The sequence below is a fragment of the Garra rufa genome, chromosome 5, assembly GCF_049309525.1.
Source record: "Garra rufa chromosome 5, GarRuf1.0, whole genome shotgun sequence".
NCBI lineage: Eukaryota > Metazoa > Chordata > Actinopteri > Cypriniformes > Cyprinidae > Garra > Garra rufa.
Window position 1 is genome coordinate 37,950,107 of NC_133365.1, and position 24,203 is coordinate 37,974,309.

The 24,203-nt window shown below is 34.7% G+C and overlaps 2 protein-coding genes across 2 annotated transcripts; one reads left to right on the forward strand and one right to left on the reverse strand.

Annotated features, from left to right (window-relative positions):
- Window positions 1-15: 15 nt before the first annotated feature.
- naaladl1 (N-acetylated alpha-linked acidic dipeptidase like 1) lies at window positions 16-9,805 on the reverse strand. Its single transcript, XM_073840219.1, has 19 exons — window positions 9,481-9,805; window positions 9,208-9,380; window positions 8,903-9,024; window positions 6,544-6,663; window positions 6,212-6,401; window positions 6,027-6,120; window positions 5,846-5,950; window positions 5,663-5,748; window positions 4,038-4,157; window positions 3,683-3,768; window positions 3,540-3,603; window positions 3,386-3,453; window positions 3,218-3,306; window positions 3,025-3,118; window positions 2,848-2,929; window positions 2,551-2,724; window positions 2,310-2,397; window positions 660-752; window positions 16-512 (listed from the first exon to the last, which is right to left on the reverse strand). Exons 1-19 carry the CDS (start codon window positions 9,675-9,677, stop codon window positions 335-337), a joined length of 2,223 nt encoding a protein of 740 aa, XP_073696320.1. The 5' UTR covers window positions 9,678-9,805; the 3' UTR covers window positions 16-334.
- A 2,688-nt stretch (window positions 9,806-12,493) lies between these two features.
- On the forward strand, window positions 12,494-23,808 carry erap1b (endoplasmic reticulum aminopeptidase 1b). Its single transcript, XM_073839875.1, has 19 exons — window positions 12,494-12,726; window positions 13,348-13,863; window positions 13,970-14,108; window positions 14,237-14,371; window positions 14,466-14,586; window positions 14,673-14,827; window positions 14,957-15,070; window positions 15,155-15,286; window positions 15,384-15,515; window positions 16,532-16,615; window positions 16,708-16,865; window positions 17,990-18,069; window positions 18,655-18,838; window positions 19,009-19,165; window positions 22,193-22,377; window positions 22,545-22,706; window positions 22,996-23,136; window positions 23,214-23,295; window positions 23,415-23,808. Exons 2-19 carry the CDS (start codon window positions 13,373-13,375, stop codon window positions 23,583-23,585), a joined length of 2,823 nt encoding a protein of 940 aa, XP_073695976.1. The 5' UTR covers window positions 12,494-12,726; window positions 13,348-13,372; the 3' UTR covers window positions 23,586-23,808.
- Window positions 23,809-24,203: the final 395 nt, after the last annotated feature.

Consider the following 24,203-nt stretch of genomic DNA (forward strand, 5'->3'; position numbering starts at 1 on the left):
AAATGGTGACAGAAATTTCATTTTTTAACGAACCATTCTTTAATACACAAGGCACTTTCAGTTTTATTTTAGGCAAATGATTTATGTACTATAAACATATAGTCAAATGTTTGGGGGTTTTTTTCATCAGAAGACAGGTTTTTGTTTCATGGTGTACTAGAAATCTGTTAGGAATGGTAGTCACAATAATTTAGTTCCTCCAGAAAGCTCAGTTTTTTACATTTGTACATGATTTAAAGTTTGATACTCCCTCTGGCTGTTTAACAACTCTGGAAATAATCATTTCAGGAATTTCCTTTCAGCAAAAACAGTAAAATATTTCTTCCTTGGAGCGTTAAATCACATCATCCAGTGTGTGTGCAGCTCCTGTGATGGCCTGTGTGACGATGGATATGTGTTTATGAGCCTGATCCCAGTCTTCCTTCAGCCCGGTGCTCATAGCCTTCTCTACTGCATCTGCTAGGCCGGGGAAGGTGGGCACGCTTGATGACCTCGATGCCCATATCACATGCCTGTGTGGTGCCAGACAGCATTAGAAGTGATTGTGAACAGGTGTGACATCAGCATGAACAAATGGAGAATGGTAAGGGGGATGCTGATTAATATTCATAAGGGACCGGTCATTAGTAGCAGGATGATTTAATAAATCTGGTTCATACCTGAAACCATATTGTTCTGGGAATGCTAAAGGGTCAAGGAAAGCTCTGTCCAGCAGCATGAGCTGGTCATTAATTTGGCGAACCTTCAGGGGCCTGTTGTGAAGACAGAAGTTATGTTTATTCCGCTATGTAACCTTGACACCACAGCAGGTGGTTTTTCATCCCTTTAAGCCTACTGTATCACAAATTTCTACATCTAAATTACCATACCAACGTGAGCAAAACTTTGCTGAAAGACCATTTGTTAGAAAAATTGTGTTAAAAAGTAAATGTGAAATGAGATTGAGATTTTGAGGAACTAAAATAAAAAACTAAAATAAGTGCATTGCATAAGTATTCATACCCTTAACTCATTACTTAGTTGAATCACCTTTACAGCCTCTTTTTGGGTATGATGTGACAAGCTTTGCACATCAGCATTTGGCAATTATCTGCCACTCTTCTCCTCACCTCTTCACTCTCAATCTCTGTCAGGTTGGATGGGGGCAGACTCACATTTTCAGGTTTCTCCGGAAGTATTTGTTTGAGTTCAAGACCAATACCAGTCTCTGGCTGGGCCACTCAAGGACACTGGACTCAAGGAGTTGTCTGTGTGCTTACATTCATTGTCCTGTTGGAAGGGGAACCTCCTGCCCTTTCTGAGGTTCTGAATGCTCTGGACTGGATTTTCTTTAAGGCTATCTCAATATTTTGGTGCATTGAGCTTTCCTTCTACCCTGACGAGTCCCTTAGCCCCTGCCACTGAAAAAAAAAAACACTTTACTTTTGGGATGCTACTGTGCAGGTGATGAGCAGTGCCTGATTTCCTTCAAATATGATGCTTGGAATTTGAGGATCATCAGATAAGAGAATCGTATTTCTCACAGTCTGAGGGCCCTTTAGGTGCTTTTTTCATGCCTTTTCATGTGTCTTCACTGAGAAGAGTATCAAGACTGGCCACACCATCATAAAGCCCAGATCGGTGGAGTGTCTCAGTGATGTTTGTCCTTCTGTAAGTTTCTCCCATCTGCATATATGATCATGGAGCTCAACTAGAGTGACCATCAGTTTCTTGATCACCATTCTAAGGTGCCATGGTTTGGCAAAGAGACCAGCTCTAGGTCCTGTTTGTTTCAAACTTCTTCCATTGAGAGTAACTGATGCTACATGCTTCTGTGAATCTTCAATGCATCAAAGTTTTTCCTGAGCTGTTCCCCAGATGTGTGACTTGACGCAATCCTGTTTCCGAGCTCTACATGCTTTTGTTTTTGACCTTAGGGTTTGGTTTTTGATATGCATTTTTAGACCTTTTATTAAGATGTGTGTGCCTTTACAAAACATACCCATTCAATTAAATTTGCCACAGGTTAACTTCACTTGAAGTGTAGTAACATCTACAAGCAATATGAATATCCCTGAGCTAAATTTCAACTGTCCCAGATAAGGGTATGAATACTTATGCAATGGAATCATTTAAGTTTTTTATTTTTAATAAATTTGCCAGGAGAAAAAAACAGGTATTTTCATGAGCTCCAATATCTCCTTTGTAATGCTATATGAGCCATAAAATCTCAAAAACCATATGCAAGCTTTTAAAATATTTTCTCTAAATATTAATTACAAAGACTTGACGATTATTTTCATATATCAGGCTTTACAATATTAACTTACGCTTCTTTTGCAAGATCTGTATCCCTGATCAGACGGTCCAGTTTGCTGGCTGTGTCACTGAATAACTTCACAGCTTTCTTCAGGGATTCTGGGATTGGAAAAAGCACTCATTCTCATTTCCACTTTGACACTTACGTACTTCCATCTCTCTTACCTTGTACAAACATTCAGGTTGGCAAAATTCACTCATGATTTAACATTTGCCTCATCAAAAGCAGTCTTGAAAATCTTGTTAGCTCACCCATAGAGATTCCTTTAGCCGCAAGTTTATCCTCAAAGTTTGTAACTGCCTCACTGAGGTACCGCTGTAGACTTTCTGCATAGTCAGTGCAGTTGAAAGGCAGCAGAAGACTGTCAGCCAATCGCAGCAGAACATTCCCTGCTGTCCTCGCTACTGCCTGGTGACTTGTGAAACCTGCATAATGGAAGTCATTAGAATTTAAAATAGAACAGACAAGATCTGGCAGATAAATATTAAAAAAGGGATTATAGTACATAGAATAATTGTCTCATTTGAGAATCAAAGTATTGAGTTCACCTGGATCAATGTATGTAGATGCATAGTCAAAGGTGTCATAAGCTGTGTGGTAGGCTGGGTAGATTCGCGCTCTTGTTTTACTCTGCAAAGGGATTAAGAATGTGTTTTTAATGTTAATCAACTTTTTTTTTTTTTTTTTATGCTAGGTGCTTGATTGCATCAGCGCTGACCACATACCCGGTCATAATAATAGGAGATGTCCATAGACGTTATTCCAAGGTAGTGCATAAAAGCAGCGTAATCACTTCCTGCTCCTGTCAAAAAGCCCACACTGAAAATACAATGAACAGTGTTGAGAATAATTACTAATAGTTATGAATTTATAATTACTTTCTATTAAAATACTATGTTAGGGATGTTGCAAGCATACTTTGGTATAAGCCCATAATTTGGACTGGTTCTGTTGTAATATTTCATCCAGTTCTCATAGACTGATACGGTTGTTCCAGGTGCATCTACCTGAAAGCACATCATCAAAGCATTATGAAAGTCACATCTCAGATAAAGTACTGTAATAGATAGAGGACTTGTTCCTCACCTGTTTGGAGGCTGTAAATATAACACCTTGTGCCGCTGGAGAAGCAGAAGCCCTGAGAGTTGCATTAGCTGTGGTGGACAGACAACATTTCAGCAAGTAGAAAACAGGATGAAAATGACATTATGATGAAAAGAGGAAAAACATGAAGTGGTACCAAACACTGAGATGTCCACGTTGATGTACGCCACAGTGCGTTCACTCAGCTTACTGAAATACTCCTGAAAATGAACAGCTCTTTTAACAACAATACAGTGTTTTATGATTCAATTCCAGTTTTTTAGTTCTTCATCAACAAACCTCTGTGTATTCTGCAGATCCAATAAGGCCAAATTCTTCAGCTCCCCAGCTGCCAAAGATAATAGACCTCCGAGGCCGCCATTTCCCTTTCAGGTAGAGATGCATATTAACATGATTTGATTTTTGTCTGTAATTCTTTCAGCTTGTAACTGTCACAAGAATTTGAAGCATTGTTATATTTTTCTCTTTATTGCCTCCCAGCACTCATATAGTTCCCAGAACACAATCTGACTTCCATTATACTCCTAGACTACTTTGTGTCACAGCAGATTACTTCATTTGGGTCACTACAACCAGCCCAACAGTCACATCTGATGGCAAAATCAGTTTTTCTGTGGATGTTATTAGGCCTTACCTTCTTTCACCATCTTTCCCAGCACTCTGCTGATTTCCAGCATTACTGCTGTGCCGCTGCTTGGGTCAATGGCTCCGTGTACCCAGCTGTCCCTGTGGTTCCCATAAATCACGTACCTGTCTGAACAACACACATACAAAAATACAGTTTGCAAATGTTCCTTAAAAGTTCCTTAAAATCCATTTTGGTGCCTTACTGCTGAATTTATTAGATCAAAAATACAGTAAAAGAGTTATATTGTGAAATATTGTTACAGTTTAAAAGAACTGTTTTCTATTCTAAGAGATTTTAAAATGTGATTTATTTCTGTGATGCAAAACTGAATTTTCAGCATCATTACTCCAGCCTTCAGTGTCACATGGTCCTTCAGAAATCGTTATAATATGCACATTTTGTGTTCAAGAAACATTTTAGACATATCAAGTGTGACTTAAGTGTCCAAATACTTTTTGGGAACAGAAGTTTGGGATGAGGTTTTTAGTGTTTTTGAAAGAAGTCGCTTATGCTCATCAAGGATTTGATCAAAAATACAGGAAAAAAAATTGTAATATTGTGAAATATTGTTAAAATTTAAAATAATGTTTTTTTTTTCTATTTTAATATACTTTAAAATATAATTTATTCCTGTGATGCTGTATTTTTTTTAATTTTCAGCATCATTACTCCAGTATGTTATTTTCTATTATCAATGTTGGAAAAAATTGTGCTGTTTAATAGTTTTTTTTTACTTGTATCCAGCAAGGATGTGTTTAATTGATAGAAGGTGATAGTAAGGACTTTGTTATTATTAAAAAATAATTCTATGTTGAATAAATGCTGTACTTTCAAACTGTTTATTTATCAAAGAACCCTGGTTCAAAAACATTAAGTAGCACAACTGTTTCCAACATAGATAATAAGTCAACACATTGATAATAAATGAGAATGATTTCTGAAGCATCATGTAAACAGTGGAGTAATCACAGCATCACAGAAATAAATTATATTTTACAGTATATTGAAATATGTGACCCTGGACCACAAAACCAGTCATAAGGTTAAATTTTACAAAACTGAGATGTATACATCATATGAAAGCTCAATAAATAAGCTTTCTATTGTGGCCAAGATACATCTATTTGAAAATCTGGAATCTACGGGTGCAAAAAAATCAAAATACTGAGAAAATTACCTTTAAAGTTGTCCAAATTAAGTTCTTAACAATGCATATTACTAATCAAAAATTACATTTTGATAGGTTTACAGTAGAAATTTTACAAAAAAATCTTAATGTAACATGATCTTTACTTAATTTCCTAATGATTTTTGACATAAAAGAAAAATCAATAATTTTGACCCATACAATGTATTTTTTTTGGCTATTGCTACAAATATACCCCAGCGACTTAAGACTGGTTTTGTGGTCCAGGGTCACATATAAAAATGTTATTTTAAATTGTAATAATATTTCACAATATTACTGTTTCTCTGTATTTTTGATTGATTAAATAAATGCAGCTTTGATGAGCATAAGAGAATTCTTTAAAGAACATAAAAAAATCTTACTGATCCCAAACTTTTGAACAGCAGTGTATATTAAGACAACATGAATTTTTTGCTCATTAACATTGACAAATCTAACTTACCTGGCTCCACGGTGCCTCGAATTACTCCCATAACATTTGCTGACAATTCCAAGCTCTCAGTGTTATAAATGTCCAAATGTACATTGCTGAAAGACAAAACATTCTTTTATAAGTACACTATAACTTCTCAACACACAACCATACTTGTTTGACCATTGCAAGGCATAAATATGAAGCATTTACCTGTTGTTGAAGGAAGATGAGGCTTTGAACCCTGGCCCACCAAGTTTGTATGTGCAGTTAAGTGAGCCTTGCCAGTCATCAGGGGCATTGTCCCCATCAAGCTCACTGTCATGGATAATTCAGAATTAGAAGGAAACATTCTAAAAAGCTAGAAAATGTATATTTAAGCAGTTACACTTACCATATTAATCTTTCAGCATCCTCGAACCCTATCGGCTGTGTTGGAATTGGCGGAATACCTGTTATGTCTTCTTTTGGTATTCGGTAAGTATCATCTACAAATGAAAACACATTTGTTTCACATATGTTGTTTATGTAACATATGTCATATACCTTATGTTTCAGTGTAACAAAATAACCAATTACCCTTTGCAGCTAGGTAAGGTGTTAACAAGTCTCCAAAGTCAATGCTGTACGAGCCTCGCTCGACGCCAGTAGGTGGAAGATACCAGGAGTGAGGGTATGTGTCACTTTCTGATGCCAGGCCATCATTCATTTCATATGGATCAGTATAGACCAGCAACCCAACAACTCCGAACTTGGCTGCATTTATAGCCTGTTACATTCATGCCACAGGAGAGTAAAATGTTTTTATGCATTCAAGTCTATGCGATCTAAACTGAAACCTAATTCAGCATTTTCCTTTTCTTGATAAATGTCCTGAATGGTTTTAAGAGATTTAACTAGTGTTTTCTTACTTTAGTAGATCTCCCTGCTCCTCCGTATCTGGTGATGGCAATGGTTCCCCTCAGATCCAGTGTTCGGTTTAACAGCTCATAGTCACTCATTTTACCTTGGTTTGCATAGACGAGTTTTCCCTGCATATAAAACAAACAGGTTACTATATTGGACTACACTACCAGTCAAGTTTCTAAAGAATTCTCTTCTGCTCAGCAAGCCTGCATTTATTTGATCCAAAATACAGTAATATTGTGAAATATTTTTACTATTTAGAATAACTGCTTTCTATTTGAATATTTTAAAATGTAATTTATTCCTGTGATCAAAACTACATTTTCAGCATCATTACTCCAGTTGTCAGTGTCACATGATCCGTCAGAAATCATTCTAATGTGCTGTTTGCTGTGTTTATTATAATTATTTAAAGCAATTGAGTAAATTTCTTTTCAGTATTCTTTGATGAATAGCATTTATCTGAAGTTAAAAGTTAAACTATACCATTCAAAAGCTTAGAGCCAGTATAATGATTTTTTTGTTTGTTTGTTTGTTTTGGGAAAGAAATGATAAACATTAATACTTTTATTTAGCAAGAATGCTTTAAATGAATCAAAAGTGATGTTAAAGACATTTATAATATTACAAAATATTTATATTTCAAATAAATTCTGTTCTTCTAAACTTTCTATTAATCGAAGAAACCTGAAAAAATTCTACTCAGCTGTTTCCAACATAATAATAATAAATGTTTTTTGTTGCTGTTGTTTTGAGCAGCAAATCAGAATATTAGAATGATTTCTAAAGGACTGGAGTAATGATTATTAAAATTCACAGGAATAAAATGCATTTAAAAATATATTCAAATAGAAAAGCGTTAATTTAAATAGTAAAAATATTTCAAATTTGTACAGTTTTTGCTGCACTTTGAAACAAAAAAATCCCGGACTGGTAAGCAGAAAAGACTTCATTAAAAAACATTTAAAATCTTACTGTTCAAAAACATTTGACTGGTAGTGTATATCACAATTTGATTTAGACATAAATATTACTTTTATAATACCAACTTAATAATTACAAAAGATTATCAGACTTTGATAAAGTTAGGGATAGCAAGATATGCTAACAATGAAAAAGTTGATAGTTGAAAATCAGTAAAAGAAAAAATAAAGAGCTATCAGTAGATGAGTTTACTATGGTGTCATATGGTTTTGATAGCCTCAAAGGTCATCACACGCTATGTTTTCTTTCTAAAACAATTAAGTGCAATAAACAGATTCTTTTTTATCTCTTGCTCAGTTTGTCAGAAGTTACGCCTGTGTCACCGCACTATGTCATAAGATAATAGATTTTCTGTCATGATAACACCTCCATCAAAGAAAGTGTTAAAAAAAACTAAATGGAAAAAACTAAAATTATAGATAAGGAAAGGCAACTATTAATGTAAAATAAAAAGAAATACAAATATTTAACAAGAATTTAATTTATCAAATGTACACTACCATTTAAAATTGTGGCATCAGTAAGATTTTTAATGTTTTTGACAGAAGTCTTATTCTCACTAAAGTTATATGTGAATTTGATTAATATAGCAAAGCGTAATTTATGAAATATGATTACAATTTAACTTTTTAAGTAACTGTTTTGAATACATTTTAAAGTGTCTTTTATTCCTGTAATGGCAAAGCTGAATTTTCAGCAGACATCATTCTAATCTGCAGTGCCATGTAATATTTCTTATTATTGTAAATCTTACAGTTGTGTTGTTAAATATTTTTGTGGAAACCATGATACATTTTTTCACGAAAAATAGAAAGTTCAAAAGAGCAACATTAAAATCTTGAAATGAAAATCTTTTTTATTATTAATGTCTTTACTTTTGATGGAATATAACTATAAACAATGTTCATCTAAAAAATAATGTGACCATGGACCACAAAATCAGTCATGAGTAGCAGGGGTACATTTGTAGCAATAGCCAACAATACATTATAGGGGTCAGAATAATCCATTTTTCTTTTATGCCAAAAATCATTAGGATATAATAATTTATAATAATTAAAGATCATGTTCCATTAAGATATTTTTGCAAATTTCCCAACATAAATATATCCAAACTTAATTTTTGATTAGTAATATGCATTGCTAAGGACTTCATTTGGCCAACTTTAAAGGCAATTTTTCTCTCTCTTTTTTTTTTTTTTTTGCATCCTCAGATTCCAGATTTTCAAAAAGTTGTATCTCAGCCATTTTGTCCTATCCAAACAAACTTTACATCAGTGGAAAGCATATTTTTTAAGCTTTTAGGTGATGTATAAATCTCAATTTAACATGCATGAACTGTGCATGAACTGTGAAGTAAATTAAGGTGGTAAAGAACACCTTGACATTTCCTGCAGGTGAATAGGCTGCGTATGGCTGGACCACCTCTGGGTCTTCCTGGTCTGGTTTGTACGGCTTCTCTCGCTCTCTTGCCGTAAACAGGACTGTGCTTTCTGGATTAGCTAAATACAAAATTCATTCTTCATTTTCTTATATATCATTTAACGTATCTTAGATAAAATGTTTTTAAATTGCATTCAGTGTGCTAAAAGTACACAATTTTACAAACTAGAAGTCAACAGAGCTGTTTTGATACTAATTCAAACCTAAAAATGTTACTGACTAGATATCCTATGCTGTCTTACCAACAGATACTTTATTGGGCTTCGTTTTGTCTGGGAATGACAGATACACCTTGTAGTCCTCCCTCCATGCATTGTCCAAGCCTGTGGCGGGGTCCTGCCATCTCTTCAGCAAAAACTGTACGGTTCCTTCATCTCCAGCAGTGGTGGCCATGTGAGGAACCTTAGTCAGCTCCCTTTGGATAAAGAAGACAAAGTAAATTCTCAATTCAGTTCTTAGATGTTCTACAAAGCTGGTCATCTAATTGCATTAGATTAGAAGTATAAATACTTCACCTGAGGTTTTCTCTAAGCTCATTGGTGTCCAGTTCATCAATGAATTTTTTAATAATACTTTCATCCACATCACGAGATGCATCCCGGACCCAGTCTGGCACTGAACTGCCCTTGTCAATGGCGAAGTGACCCAGCAGAATACCTACAGTAAGAGTCACAGCAGCTGCAAGGACACCCAACAGCACCTCCTTAATCATAATGTTAGTATGTGAAAAGCCTAAATGCAACTTCTGGATGAACCAGTCCTATGCTCTTCTAATATAGCCTGTGACAAGAGTAGTGGGCTGGAGGGTGTATTATACATGTTATGACTGTAGTGTCATAAGGATGAAAGTTTTGTCATTCTGACTGCTCACCAAAATTCCTACTCCTGATAAGAGGGGTTCAACTAAACCATAAAGTTTACTCATTAATGATTTAGTGAAAGTCATGCTGGACTTTATCTCCTGGGAGGCTGACTATAAAACTGCATGTTCTAGTCATACATCAATATGAATGTACATTGGGTTTATAAGCATTGACTGTCACACTTTATGACCGCCACAAAAAATTTTAACTTGGACCTTGGACTTGGAACTTTGTGAGGTGTTCAAGGTCTCATTCTTGTTTACAATTACAATGTGTCCAAAAATGTATAAGGACTACAGTATATACAATAATGAAAACTGCTCAAAGTATTTTTTATTCTCATTTATAAAAACGTAAACGGGCCATTCCACTAAATGGGTACCATTTCTGTCCCAAGGACATTATATGTACAAATATGCATATTTTATTTAGCATTGTATTGATATTGTACGTCCAAAAAAATTTTTTCGAATATAATATTATAGATTAAATACACATTTAAAGACGCATTTTCAACTGTATATTGCAACTAGATCTGCTGAAGGCAATGAAATGACCTAAAGCATGTGGTCTCATTTTTTTCTGTATATTTGATGATATTGTAATGATGACTGGGAGCGTCAATATTTTTAACATACTGTTACTAAATTATTTCTTAGATGTTACTTATTTCAAAAATACAAATCTTTGGTGAGTATCCTTATAATATTAGCATGTACTCTGTGTGTCTTATTACAGGTATTTACTAATTTTACCTACAGTTACTTACAGTTTACCTAAGTTTATCATTTTTAATATAAAAAATAATAAATATTAATTTTAATTATTAATATATTTTCTAATAACCTTTTCTCTACACCTAAACATAACCCTAACAATAACCTCTGCAAACCACTAGATTTAAATAGAAACATGATTTGGCCCTTTTTTAACCTGTAAAAACTGTATAAAAAAGTTACCTGAGAAAGACCAATACAAATTTAAATAGTTAAATATGTGTATTACTAGATTCAGTCGTTTTTTTCTGGATAAGTTTTGGAAGCAAATGGCACCCATCCGGTGGAATGGCCCGCGTGTGTGTGTGTGTGTGTGTGTGTGTGTGTGTGTGTGTGTGTGTGTGTGTGTGTGTGTGTGTGTGTGTGTGTGTGTGTGTGTGTGTGTGTGTGTGTGTGTGTGTGTGTGTGTGTGTGTGTGTGTGTGTGTGTGTAAGGGCGTTTCTTCAACTAGGTGCACTTTTAGCCTTGAGAATTTGAAGGGAAAAAAATTGTTCAAAAGTCACATAACACAGTCTCATAATTTTAAATAATTTGTCTAGTTTTAAGGTCTGTAAGAGGACAAACTTAGATTACAAGAGAAATGGAAGAAATATTTTACATTTTATTTTCGACCTGCAATGAACAAATGTGCATATCAATATACATTTGTTATTTAAAAAAATATAATAACTTTCTTTTTTATATTAAGTAGAACATGATTCATAAATTGTGGATATTTTTTTTTAATGTGTGATGAGAACTCTTTAAATATTTTTTAAAAATGTGTTTGTGGTGGAAATGACATGGTGGTGGTGGAAATGACAGCGTATTGTGGAAATGACAAGAAATTAAGGTAAATGTAGGGAAGCTTCATCCCAATGCTGGAACATGACTGTTTCTGGACTGAAACATTTGCAGTCATGCAAATCTATTCTCACAATCCATATAAATTGTACTTTGTAACCATAAATGTCATTTCCACCACAGAGGGCAGTGTGCTGGAAATGACTGTGGTGGAAATGACATTTCTGTTTTTCTTTGTGAAAAAATGAAAGATAGCTTCACTGATTGGCTTTGATTTATTACTTAGCATTTCGTGTATGTAAAATACTCTTATTTAACTTAAAATTTTTAGCTTTTTAATAACACCATTGACATAGAATAAATATATTAACTGATCAAGCAATTTTTACTTTGATTTTTCTTCATTTGTTGTTGATGAAAATGTAAATTCCCTCCATGTCCAACATGTGCTCTGATGTCACTCAACATTTCCATAGAGAACCTCAAAAAAAATCTTTCACACAAACTTTTTAAAGATACATTACAGTGTTGTGGTGGAAATGACACCAATACTGTGCGACAGCTATATTTTGTATAAAAAGTAATATTGATAGAGGTCTCTTATTAAATACTATAATGTATTTTAATTATTTTACTAGTGCTTAATTCAAGGACATTAATAGTTACCAGATAAGTCATATTTTTAAACTGTATTTTCATTGTTGAAGTTTAAAAGTCTGGGTGTGCGACAAGGAGAAAACACTGATTTTGACACCTATAAGAAGGTTGAAAAGTATGAAAAAATCATAATACAAAGGTAGTAAAAAAAATTTTTAGGTTGGTTCTACTGATAGCTTGACAAAGAAAGAGGAATTTGTCCAAAATTATATGTATTTTTAAAAATATGACCAAAGTACATAAAAGTGCCCATAGTCTAAGAATCACCCATATATATATTATTAATTATCTGGGTTAAGCTTATTAACATTATTTATTTATTTAAAACTATACTATTTCAGTACAATCTTCCTGGTGGTATTGAAGGTTCAGGTTCATTTCCACAGACTAGGGAATTTAAAAGAGGAGGATCTGGCAACATGCGTCTGTTACCGCTTTAAAGGCAGCTTCACATACTGGTTATATTTATTGTATAATGTTGCCTTGAATTGTCCTAGAATTGTGTTTAACTTTATTTAATTATACAGTAAGTGCAGAGCCTTTAATTTAAAAAACGTCTTCCCATGATGCACATGTTGAAGAATTGTATTTTCACTTTCACATTCATTGATTCGAAAGCTCAGCTTAACCAAAACTGGATACATTTTTGAACACATCGAGGACTTTAACTGAAAAGCATATCGTAAGTATTTTGCAATACAACGATAAACTTGAACTTTAAACACGTGACAGGTGCAGATGACGTTTGGTTAAACGCCTTGCATGCGCACTGTCGTTTCAGTTTGCATCGTGAAAGGCTGTGGTGTTGTGCAAAGAAGCCTATCGCCGAATTAAGAATATTATTAATGTTATCGAAAGATTATTTCCAAACCTAAATGCCTAACGCATTCGTCGTGACCCTCCTATTGAGTCGGATCTTTTCAAGAAATCGATTGAATGGGTTCAAAAAGCCTGTCAACAACGGTCTGAGAACGAACTGTTTGAAAGACTCGATTTGCGGAAATAAGACTTGTATAAGAGGCAATATGCATTGTCATTGTTAGTCACCTCCGTAAATGACTTTTCAATAAATGCGAGAACAGGGGCCAGTTGCATAAACATAGCCTCTTTGTTAAGACTGTGTCACTTAACCAAGAGGAAATAAGTCGTACTTTTAGGATTCAAATTAGACCAATTTGAAACAAAATATAAAAAGTTAATGACCAGTCTTTAAGAAAAAATTTACTTAAGTATTCAATTTATACCGAGCTTATGAGCACATATTGTATTATTTGAGTTTATAATGTTTTTTCCCCTTTTACAGTGTTCCCAAGTAGTACTAAGCAGTCATGACTCGCTTTGCTCTGCTTGTGAATCTCATAGTCCTGCCTGTTTACCTTTGGGCTGCAGTCACTGAAGAGTCCACTTCCTTCCCCACTTCAACCAATGGAGAACCATTCCCATGGAACAAAATGAGACTTCCAGACACCATATCTCCCCTTCATTACCATCTCCTTATCCACCCCAACCTCACAAGTTTAGACTTCACTGGATCAGTGCAGATCCAAATTGAGGTCCATGAAAACACCAAGACTATCATACTGCACAGTAAAGATCTTCTTATCTCAAATGCAAGGTTGCTAGATAAAGACAAAGGTCAGATACAAGTCCTGAAGGTGCTAGAGTACCCATACTTCCAGCAGATCGCACTTATATCTGATCATGCACCACTGAAGAGGGGCCATATGTATTTAGTTAAACTGGAGTTTGCCGCCAACCTCTCTGAGAGCTTTCATGGATTTTACAAAAGCACATACCGCACCAGCAAGGGAGACCTCAGGTGAGAAACCTCTTTTTTTTATATATATATATATAGCAAATAACTTTCTAAAGTGGCTCTAAAAGTGTTTTGTAATAATCTAATGTTGTGCCAATCACATTATCAGGGTTGTGGCTTCCACACAGTTTGAGCCGACCAGTGCCCGGGCAGCCTTTCCATGTTTTGATGAACCTGCCTTCAAAGCAAACTTTTCTGTGCGGATTCGCAGAGAAGCAAAGCATATTGCACTCTCAAACATGCCTAAGGTGCTTTTATAATATCCATAGAACTTCTATTGATCAGTCCTGAATTAATCATAGTGTGACATGAACTATTAATCTGCCATGGGATAACTTTGGTTCTTCTGTTAAGCTTACTTTTTTCTTTACTCCAGCTGAAAACACTGGAGCTGTCAGGCAGCCTGTTTGAGGACCAGTTTGATGTGAGTGTAAAGATGAGCACATACCTGGTGGCTTTCATTGTCTCTGACTTTCTCTCTATCAGCAAGACGAGTCAGCATGGAGTCCAGGTTAGTCTCATATTATTAAAACCATAAAGTCCCACTTCCATCATTGATACCTTTTGTGATGCTCCATAAATGTATTTATTTGATGTGAATTCAGATTTCAGTGTATGCTGTGCCAGAGAAAATCGACCAGGCAGAGTTTGCTCTGGATGCTGCAGTGAAACTGCTTGACTTCTACGATGACTACTTTGACATTCCTTACCCTCTACCTAAACAAGGTTAGCTCCACATAGGCATTTCGTCTACTGCTTAAAATGCAAAGGACAGATTTCTAAGTTCACCATTTATATAATCTGCTCTGTAGATCTTGCTGCTATCCCAGACTTCCAGTCTGGAGCAATGGAGAACTGGGGTCTGACCACCTACCGGGAATCTGGCCTTCTTTTTGATCCCCACAAGTCTTCTGCTTCTGACAAGCTGGGTATCACGATGATCATTGCTCATGAACTGGCCCATCAGGTGATCTTAAGACATCAGTAAACAGGTTTTTTTTTTGTGTCATAGGATGTATTCTAGTAATTATTCTAGTAAATGACATGTTGCTGTGGTTAATTAATGAATTGTTTTTTCTGTGTCTGTTCTTTTCAGTGGTTTGGTAACCTGGTGACCATGCAGTGGTGGAACGATCTGTGGCTGAATGAAGGTTTTGCCAAATTCATGGAGTTTGTATCTGTTAACATCACCAATCCTGAACTTCAAGTTGTAAGTTTTTGTAAAATTGGTTTCCCTTGATTTTAAACATGAGAATCTATGCTAATATGAAGGCCAATCTTCTTTGTACCACAGGAGGATTATTTCTTAAGCAAGTGTTTTGAGGCTATGGAGGTAGACTCCCTGAGCTCTTCTCACCCAGTGTCCACACCGGTGGAGAACCCTGCTCAGATACAGGAAATGTTTGACGATGTTTCCTATGACAAGGTGCGTAAAACTTTTCCTGTGCATTATGTTTTTCCTTCTATTCAAATTATTTCAAAAGCTTCTTAAAATCATGTTACAGTTGTGAATGTCATTTCAGGGGGCTTGTATTCTGAACATGCTGAGAGAGTTTCTGACCCCAGATGCCTTTAAATTGGGCATTGTGAGATACCTAAAACGCTACAGTTACCAGAATACGATCAATAGTAACCTGTGGGAAAGTCTGACCAATGTGAGTAAAAATGTTGTTCTTTGTGAGCTGACTAGCTACACTTTTGACAGTGGACCTTTTATGCCCATAAAGCATTTCCCAGAAAGTTTGCTAGTGTGACCGTATCTTAAAGAGATTGTTCACCCAAAAATTTAAATTACCCCATGATTTACTCACCCTCAAGCCATCCTAGGTGTACACCACTTTCTTCTTTTAGACGAATGCAATCGGAGTTATATTAAAAAAAATGTCCTGGCTCTTCCAAGCTTTCTAATCGCAGTGAATGGGTGTCGAGATTTTGAAGCCCAAAAAAGTGTGTCCATCCATCATAAAAAGTATTCCATGTGGCTCCAGGGGGTTAATAAAGGCCTTCTGACACAAAGCAATGCATTTGTGTAAGAAAAATATCCATATTTAAAACGTTATAAACAGGAATCTCTAGCTTTTGCTAATCCTTGTACGCATGTTCACGAGAGTGGTGTTCCAGCAGATGATGTAGGATGTAGGCATAGTGTAAGCTCCAATGAAAATATGCTAGTCTCTGGAGAACCAGGTTTTGTTTACAGCAAAGGAAAATCAATATCCTCTCAGCTTGTATCGAAATCCTCTGACATTTTTCTTTACAAATCCTCATTTTCTACTTCTAATTGTACTCTCACATAAACGCTAGATTGTGATTTATAAAATTTTAAATATGGATATTTTTCTTACACAAACGTATCAATTCACTTCAGGTCTTTTATTAACCCCCTGGAGCTGTTTGGAGCACTTTTATGATAGATAGATGCAGTTTTGGGGCTTTAAAGTCTTGACCATGATTCACTGCCATTATAAAGCTTGAAAGAGCCAGGACATTTTTAAATATAATTACATTTGTCTGAAAGCAGAAAGTCATATACACCAAGGATGGCTTAAGGCTGAGTAAATCATGGGGTAATCTTCATTTTTGGGTGAGCTGTCCCTTTAAGAGTACAGGTTCAAAATGTCTCCCGATGTAGTAAGTGTTAGCTAGTTTTGAGTGTCTCTCTCTGTCATAGGTGTGTGACTCTGATGGTCTGGATGAAGGCAGACTGAAGGGTGATGAGTTTTGCCGGCGCTCAGTCTCACACTCTGGAGCTTCTGTGAGTTATTTTATTACATCATTATTCTGGACTCTCTATATCCTGTTTTTAACTGGTGTTGTGATGTTGTTCTGTGATATTGTGTCTCTTAGAAATGGCAGTCTGAGGATGAGCTGGATGTTAAGGCTATGATGGAGACATGGACTTTGCAGGAGGGCTTTCCACTCATTACGGTGGAGGTCAAAGGTCGCGAAGTCAGACTAAGTCAAGAGCGTTACCTCAAGAGTGATGACCTCTCACAAACATCCAGGTCTACAGATCTACAGTTTCTTAATTTTCAAGCCTAAAACTGACACTGACTTTATTTTTGTATATGATTTGTTAAGGGTTTATACTAAAAATGTAATCGCAATTGTATAGCCAGATGTATAACCAGTCAAAATAAAATATTAGTCTTCTTACTGATAAAACAGTGGGCAGCAGTTGATCTTACATATCATGAACAAGATGAATTATTATCAATGTATGAATCCAAGTCACAGTTTTCCACATCATTTTTTAAGAATAACATTCTTGTATGTGAGATAAATCAAACCTCTCTGTCATGTAGATATTAAATGACTGTATCTCACAGACACGTTGCCAGTGGTCACTGTCACTCATGTGACCCTGGTCCCCAAAACTAGTCTTAAGCAGCACAGGTATATTTGTAGCAGTAGCCAAAAATATATTGTATGGCTCAAAATTATCGTTTTTTCTTTTATGCCAAAAATCATTAGGATATTTAGTGAAGATCATGTTACATGAAGCTATTTTGTAAATTTCCTACTGTAAATATATAAAAACTTAACTTTTGATTAGTAATATGCCTTGCTGAGAACTTCATTTGGACAACTTTAAGGCGATTTTCTCAATATTTAGATTTTTTTTTTTTCAACTATGTTCATATAGTATCTAAGCCAAATATTATCCTATCCCAACAAACATCTCAATTTCAAAAAATTGACCCTTATGACTGGTTTCTTGAACTCTTGCTGAAAATTATTAACTTCCATTTGCTTTGTCACACCAAGTCTCTCTTTGTACACATGGGACTTTCTAAAGATGTATTGAATTATTTTCAGACTCTAAGGCCCGGTTTCATAGACAGGGCTTAGCCTAAACCAGGATTAGGCCGTAGTTCAATTAAGACATTTAAGTAGTTTTTATAAACGTGCCTTAAAAAACATTACTGGTGTGCATCTTGAGACAAAAAAAAAGGCACTGATATATTACAAGATCAGTCAGTGCAAGTTTCTTTCAGCTGAAACAGCTCAGACTTCCATTTTAGTCTAGGACTAGGCTTAAGCCATGTCTGTGCAACCGGGGGTAAATTTTCTTTTTTAACACTTGTTTGTGAGTTTGACTAAATCTTTAATTCTTGTTCTTTTGCAGCTTTCTGTGGCATGTTCCATTGACTTACATTACTAGCGACACAACCACAGTGCATCGTTTTCTACTTAAGAGCAAAACAGGTATTTGTTTTTATAGAATTGTTTAATAATAATTACTTTTACTTTTGTCCTGGTATTATTTAAGAATATGATATAATATATTGTTTTTAAATCATAATTATATTCATTTGTTTTATTTTTTTGGTAACACTTTACAATAAGGTTCATTAGTTAACATTAGTTAAAAACATTAGTTAACATGAATCAATAATGAATTGCACTTATACAGCATTTATTAATCTTTGTTAATGCTAATTTCAACATTTACTAATACATTATTAAAATCTTGTCAACATTAGTTAATGCAGTGTGAACTAACATGAACAAACAATGAACAACTGTATTTTCGTTAACTAACGTTAATGAAGATTAGTAAATACAGTAACAAATGTATTGCTCATGGTTAGTTCATGTTAGTTAGTACATTAACTAATGTTTAACTAATGAACCTTATTGTAAAGTGTTACCAATTTTTTTTAAATGTTTAAAGTTTGTAAGTGTTTAGAGAGAAATGGCTTCACATTTCTAAACAACGAAAAGACTAAATAACATCCATAAAGACTGTTGAACTGATTTCTAACAGATCTGTTGTATATGTCATCATAGATGTGCTGTATCTGCCGGAGGAGGTAGACTGGATCAAGTTTAATGTGGACATGAGTGGATATTACATTGTGCACTATGAGGGTTCTGGCTGGGATGACCTCATCATGCTGCTCAAACACAATCACACAGCACTCAGCAGCAATGATCGGGCCAGCCTCATCAACAACGCCTTCCAGCTGGTCAGGTCAGTCCTCAGTCATCTGCGTATGTGCTCTTATTAGTCATTGGGACAAAAATGTATCAAGAGTCAAACAAGTACATTTAAAGGACTGCAGATCATACATTAAAAGAGTTGGCAAGTTCTCAGTGCCCTGTTTGATTTAAAAACATCCTCCCTCTGTGTGTTCTGGACAGTGTTGGGAAGCTTCCACTGGATAAAGCTTTAGACCTGACTCTGTACCTAAGCAAGGAAACTGAGATTATGCCAGTAACACAGGGCTTCAGTGAGCTTGTGCCTCTGTACAAACTGATGGAGAAGAGAGACATGGTGGAGCTGGAGAACCAGATGAAGGTTAGTGAGAGATTGTTTATATTTCACCTCCTAGCTTGTGGATTCATTCATTCGGAATTAAATCAGATTCTTTTCAGTCTGCAATTCTGAGAATAAAACTGAAATGTAGCCTAAAATGTAATAATATATACACTACAAGTCACAAGAGTTTTATTGTTTTTTAAAGAAGTCTCTTCTGATCACTAAGCGTGCATTTATTTGATCCAAAATACAGAACATGTAGCAACATTGTGAAATATTTTTAATATTTAAACTAACTGCTGTCTATTTGAATATATCTTAAAATGTAATTTATTCCTGTAATCAAATCTAAATTTTCAGCATCATTACTCCAGTCTTGAGTGTCACACGATCCTTTATAAATCATTCTAATATGCTGATTTGCTATTCAAGAAACATTTATTATTATTATTATTATTATTATTATAACAATATTTAAAACAATTGAATACATTTTTCAGGATTCTTTGATGAACAGAAAGATTCAAAGATCAACATTTATCTGAAATAAAAAGCTTTTAGAAAAAAAGCTTTGGGGGGGTTATAGGTGGATTATAGAGATTAATACCTTTATTTGGCGAGGAATTCATTAAAATTCATTAAAAGTGATGCTTGATAAAGACATTTATAATGTTACAAAATATTTCTGTTTCAGATAAATGCTGTTCTTCTGAACTTTCTATTCATCAAAAACCTGAAAAAAATGAAATTGAAATCACATGAATGAATTACATTTTAAAATGTATTCAAATAGAAATCAAGTATTTTAAATAGTGAAAATATTTCAAAATATTACTGTTTTGCTGTACTTTGGATAAATGCTTGTAAGCAGAAGAGATTTCTTTAAAAAAAACTTTTTTCTGTTTTAATATATAATTTATTTCTGTGATTTATTTCAGTTATTACTCCAGTCTTCAGTGTCACATGATCCTTCAGAAATCATTCTAATATGCTGAAAAGATACTTGAAAGATTTCTTATTACCAGTGTTGAAAACAGTTGTGCTGCTTAATATTTTTGTGGAAACATTTTTCTTTAATGATTATAAAGTTCAAAAGAACAGAATTGATTTAGAATAGAAATTTAGTAACATTTATAATTTATACACTTTTTTTTAATCAATTCAGTGCATAAGAAGTATTAATTTTTTTTAAATCTTACTAACCCCAAACTTTTGAACAGTACTGTAGTGCACATTATAAAATGTTATAAAAAATATTTAAAACGTCAGCAAAGTTTCTGTAATGAATATAGAGTTTTCTAGTTATACAAATTTCTAAAATATTAATTTGGCTAGAAAATTGGTCTTTGTTACTGCAAATTTGACATCATAACCAAATCATAACCGCTGAAAAAGTCTTGGAAATGTGTTACTTAAACGTGTGAAAGCTAAGTTTTATTTTTAAAGTAGGGCTGGGCGATTTGGCCTAAAATCAAAATCTCGATTAATTGAACATTTTAACTCGATTACGATTAACGAACGATTATTTTATTTATTAATAAAATTATATTTAATTATATTTATATAATATTTATTTTTTTGCCCTCATAGTTCACTGACAAGTAGGGATGCACCGAAATTAAAATTCTTGGCCAAAACCGAAAAAGAGGAAACCAAGGCCGAAAACCGAAACAATTATGCCAATTATTAGTACCATTCCATTTATGGCTATGACTGTGTACTAATCTTACTAGACTCAAGGCATTGCAATTGCATACATTAATATTAAAGTTTCAAAGAATAAATCAATTATATTAATTTAAACAATTATTATCAATCAAGTATTTTATTACTTGACATATACATATATTTTACTGCCTTTGTTTAAATTGTTTAAATTTTTATAACATTATCTTCTGGATCCATCACATCATAGACTGTAAAAAAATTCACATTTACAAGACTACGCGTTTCTCTTCCAGCAGGAGGCGCTGTCAGACTGGTATACAAAGCAGCGCAACAAATGACTTTGAAACGTGCAGCGCTCAGATTTATTCAGTGGATAGCCTTTTGAAGTTTCATCATTTCTTGTCTTTCAGTCCCCACATTTAAGACCACCTGAAATCATAATTATGACTTTTATAACCCCTACCAGTACTAACACTGCAGTTTTCAATTAAAATTAAGAGCTTTATTTCAAGAACCGGTTTTCTGAAACAAACCTTGCACAATATACGTTTCTTTTTATACGTTTCCCACCATATTCAGGGCACAAGGAAAATATTAGGGGACTAAATTAATATCAGAATATGACGTATAATCGTCTCTCGTTGTCTCTGAGAGAATGCACGTCAGATGCTGAAAATCAGTTTTCACTTTCATTTTAACATTGCGCAGTTTTCACGTTGCTTGTGTGATATCCATTGGCTCACCTCCATGGTTTAAAACATAAATATTAATAAAAATACAGTAACACCAACATAAAGCTAATGTTTTTCACTCACTGAAAGCTACATCTGTCTCGATCTCTGCTCTTATCACTGCACGCACGACTGCAGACACAACCCCTCTGGAAATTTCGGCAAAACAAGTTTTGCAAATCGCTATCCGTGGGTCTTTCCATACGTCCACACCGCAGACGTGTTGCTTCAGACAAGCACGTGCAGGCTGCGGTTTCTGTTTGTCAACATACTGTTTCGGCCGTGTTGTTTTGGTGATAAAAGTCTTTCGGCCGAAAACCGAAAATGCACTTTCAAAGTAGAAAATAAGCACCGTCTTCTAAACAAAATTACTCTTGTATATCCTGTAAATTTTTTAAGCTCTCCATGGACATGTCGGCGGAACGGAGCGGGGTCACGTGACTCCACACGCGGTACTGTTTTTAAAGGGAAAGTAATCGAAATAATCGACCTGGAAACATTTGATCGATTATAGGTTCTGAATGTCGATTTCGATTATTTTTCGATTAATCGCCCAGCCCTATTTTAAAGTTCATTGATACTTTATTGTGGTTGTAAAGCATATTAAATTACCATTGTGTATGAAATTATTTGTGTAACTAATGTCGATTATCTTGCTGTGGTTCAGGGCTACATACTACAGCTGTTCAGGAAGCTCATAGACCAGCAGTCGTGGACGGATGATGGCTCTGTGTCTCAGAGGATGCTCCGCAGCTACCTCCTCCTATTCGGCTGTGTGCGGGGTCATCCTCCCTGTGTCAGCACCGCAACACAGCTCTTCAACCAGTGGAGGGAATCAGATGGGAATATGAGGTTAGAGGTCATTGTTTTCTTATCTTTCTGAAACTTCATTTTATACAAAGAACACTTTGTTCTACACTGTTACCATTAAGATGATGTAAACTTTTTTCTTCTCTTAATGAATAAAACGGTAAAGAGAAATGAATTATTTCTAACCTTTTTTGTCTTTTCATCCATAGCCTTCCCAATGATGTGACTATGGCTGTGTTTTCTGTTGGCGCCCGGACTGAAGATGGCTGGGATTTCCTGTTTGAGAAGTACAAGGAGTCTATGTACGTCTCAATGAAGAGTAGGATAAAGATGGCCCTCACAACCAGCCCCCTCGATCATAAGCTAAAATGGTGAGACACTCAGATATAAAGTGGTGGGCAAAATTATTAGAACACTAGTATTTTCAACAGCTGGTTTTAAATCAGTTATTTCTTTTTTTTGCTGTAATGTGTCTGTAGGAAATATCAGTTTACATTTTCAAACATTAATTTTGCCATTAATGGTAATAATCCAGTGAGTTTTTAGTTTGCACAAGGAGTCTGACAATAGTCAGTGCAAGTTTTAATCATTTTGGCCACCACTGTACATTAGTTAAAGAAAATAAGAATAATCACTAATGTCATCCTTCATTTGTGTTAGGATGATGGAGCAGAGTCTGGTGGGAGAGGTGATGAAGACTCAGGATTTGCCATATGTTGTGACTTCAGTCAGTAAAAATCCTAAGGCCTACAAACACGCATGGGACTTTTTACAAGCTAACTGGGACTCCCTGATTAAAAAGTAAGTCACTGATTTAATTAGACACACAATAGTTCTATATTCTGAGCTACTGAATGATTTCAAACATTTGTTTCTAGGTTTGATCTTGGCTCACACTCTATAGCGCACATGGTAGTAGGAGTGACCAACCAGTATTCCACCAGAGAAATGCTAGCTGAGGTAGGTTTTTTTTTTTTTAATTAGGAGCATTCATCAGTTGGTCTTGACCAAAAAATATCTGATCCTGTAATGAAAAAACTTCATTATATGACATAAGGCATGTTTTTCTGCTCCATCAGATTCGTAGTTTCTTTAGTTCCTTGCGGGCTGAGACTGGAGCAGAACTGAGATGTATTCAGCAAGCCCTGGAGAACATCGAAGAGAACATTCGCTGGATGGACAAGAACCTCCCATTACTGAAAGCATGGCTGCACAGACAGTATGACCAGAACAAAAATACAGAGCTGTGAAGCACTTAAACTGTGATAGTCAAAGTGAGAGGTGTATACATTTTATATTGCAATTTAATATGATGCAGGTATTTGATGCGCTAAAGTGTGTGAAATAACGGATTCAGAATTTGTGAATATGAGCTGAATATTTTTGAAAAGCTGTACCATTTCTTATGAGGGTAAAATTTAAGATTCTTGTCTGTCTGCAACATTTTGTATTGAAATTAAATTAAGGATTGGATTACTTTTGTAATTTTTTTAATTATACACTACCAGTCAAAAGCAGCAAAAACAGTAGAATTTTGAAATATTTTTACTAATTCAAATAACTGTTTTCTATTTGAATATATTTCAAAATTCCTGTCATTTCAAAAGCTGAAATTTTTTGAACAACATTACTCCAGACACATGATTAGAAATCATTCTAATATTCTGATTTGCTGCTTAAAAAACATTTTTTATGATGTTGAAAAGTAGAATTTTTACAGGTTTCTTTGATGAATAGAAAGTTCAGAAGAACGGCGTTTATCTGAAATTTAAAAAAAAAAAATTGATCACTTTTGATCAATTTAAAGCATCCTTGCTAAATAAAAGTATTAATTTCTATAATTTCTTTCCTAATATGTATATAAAAAA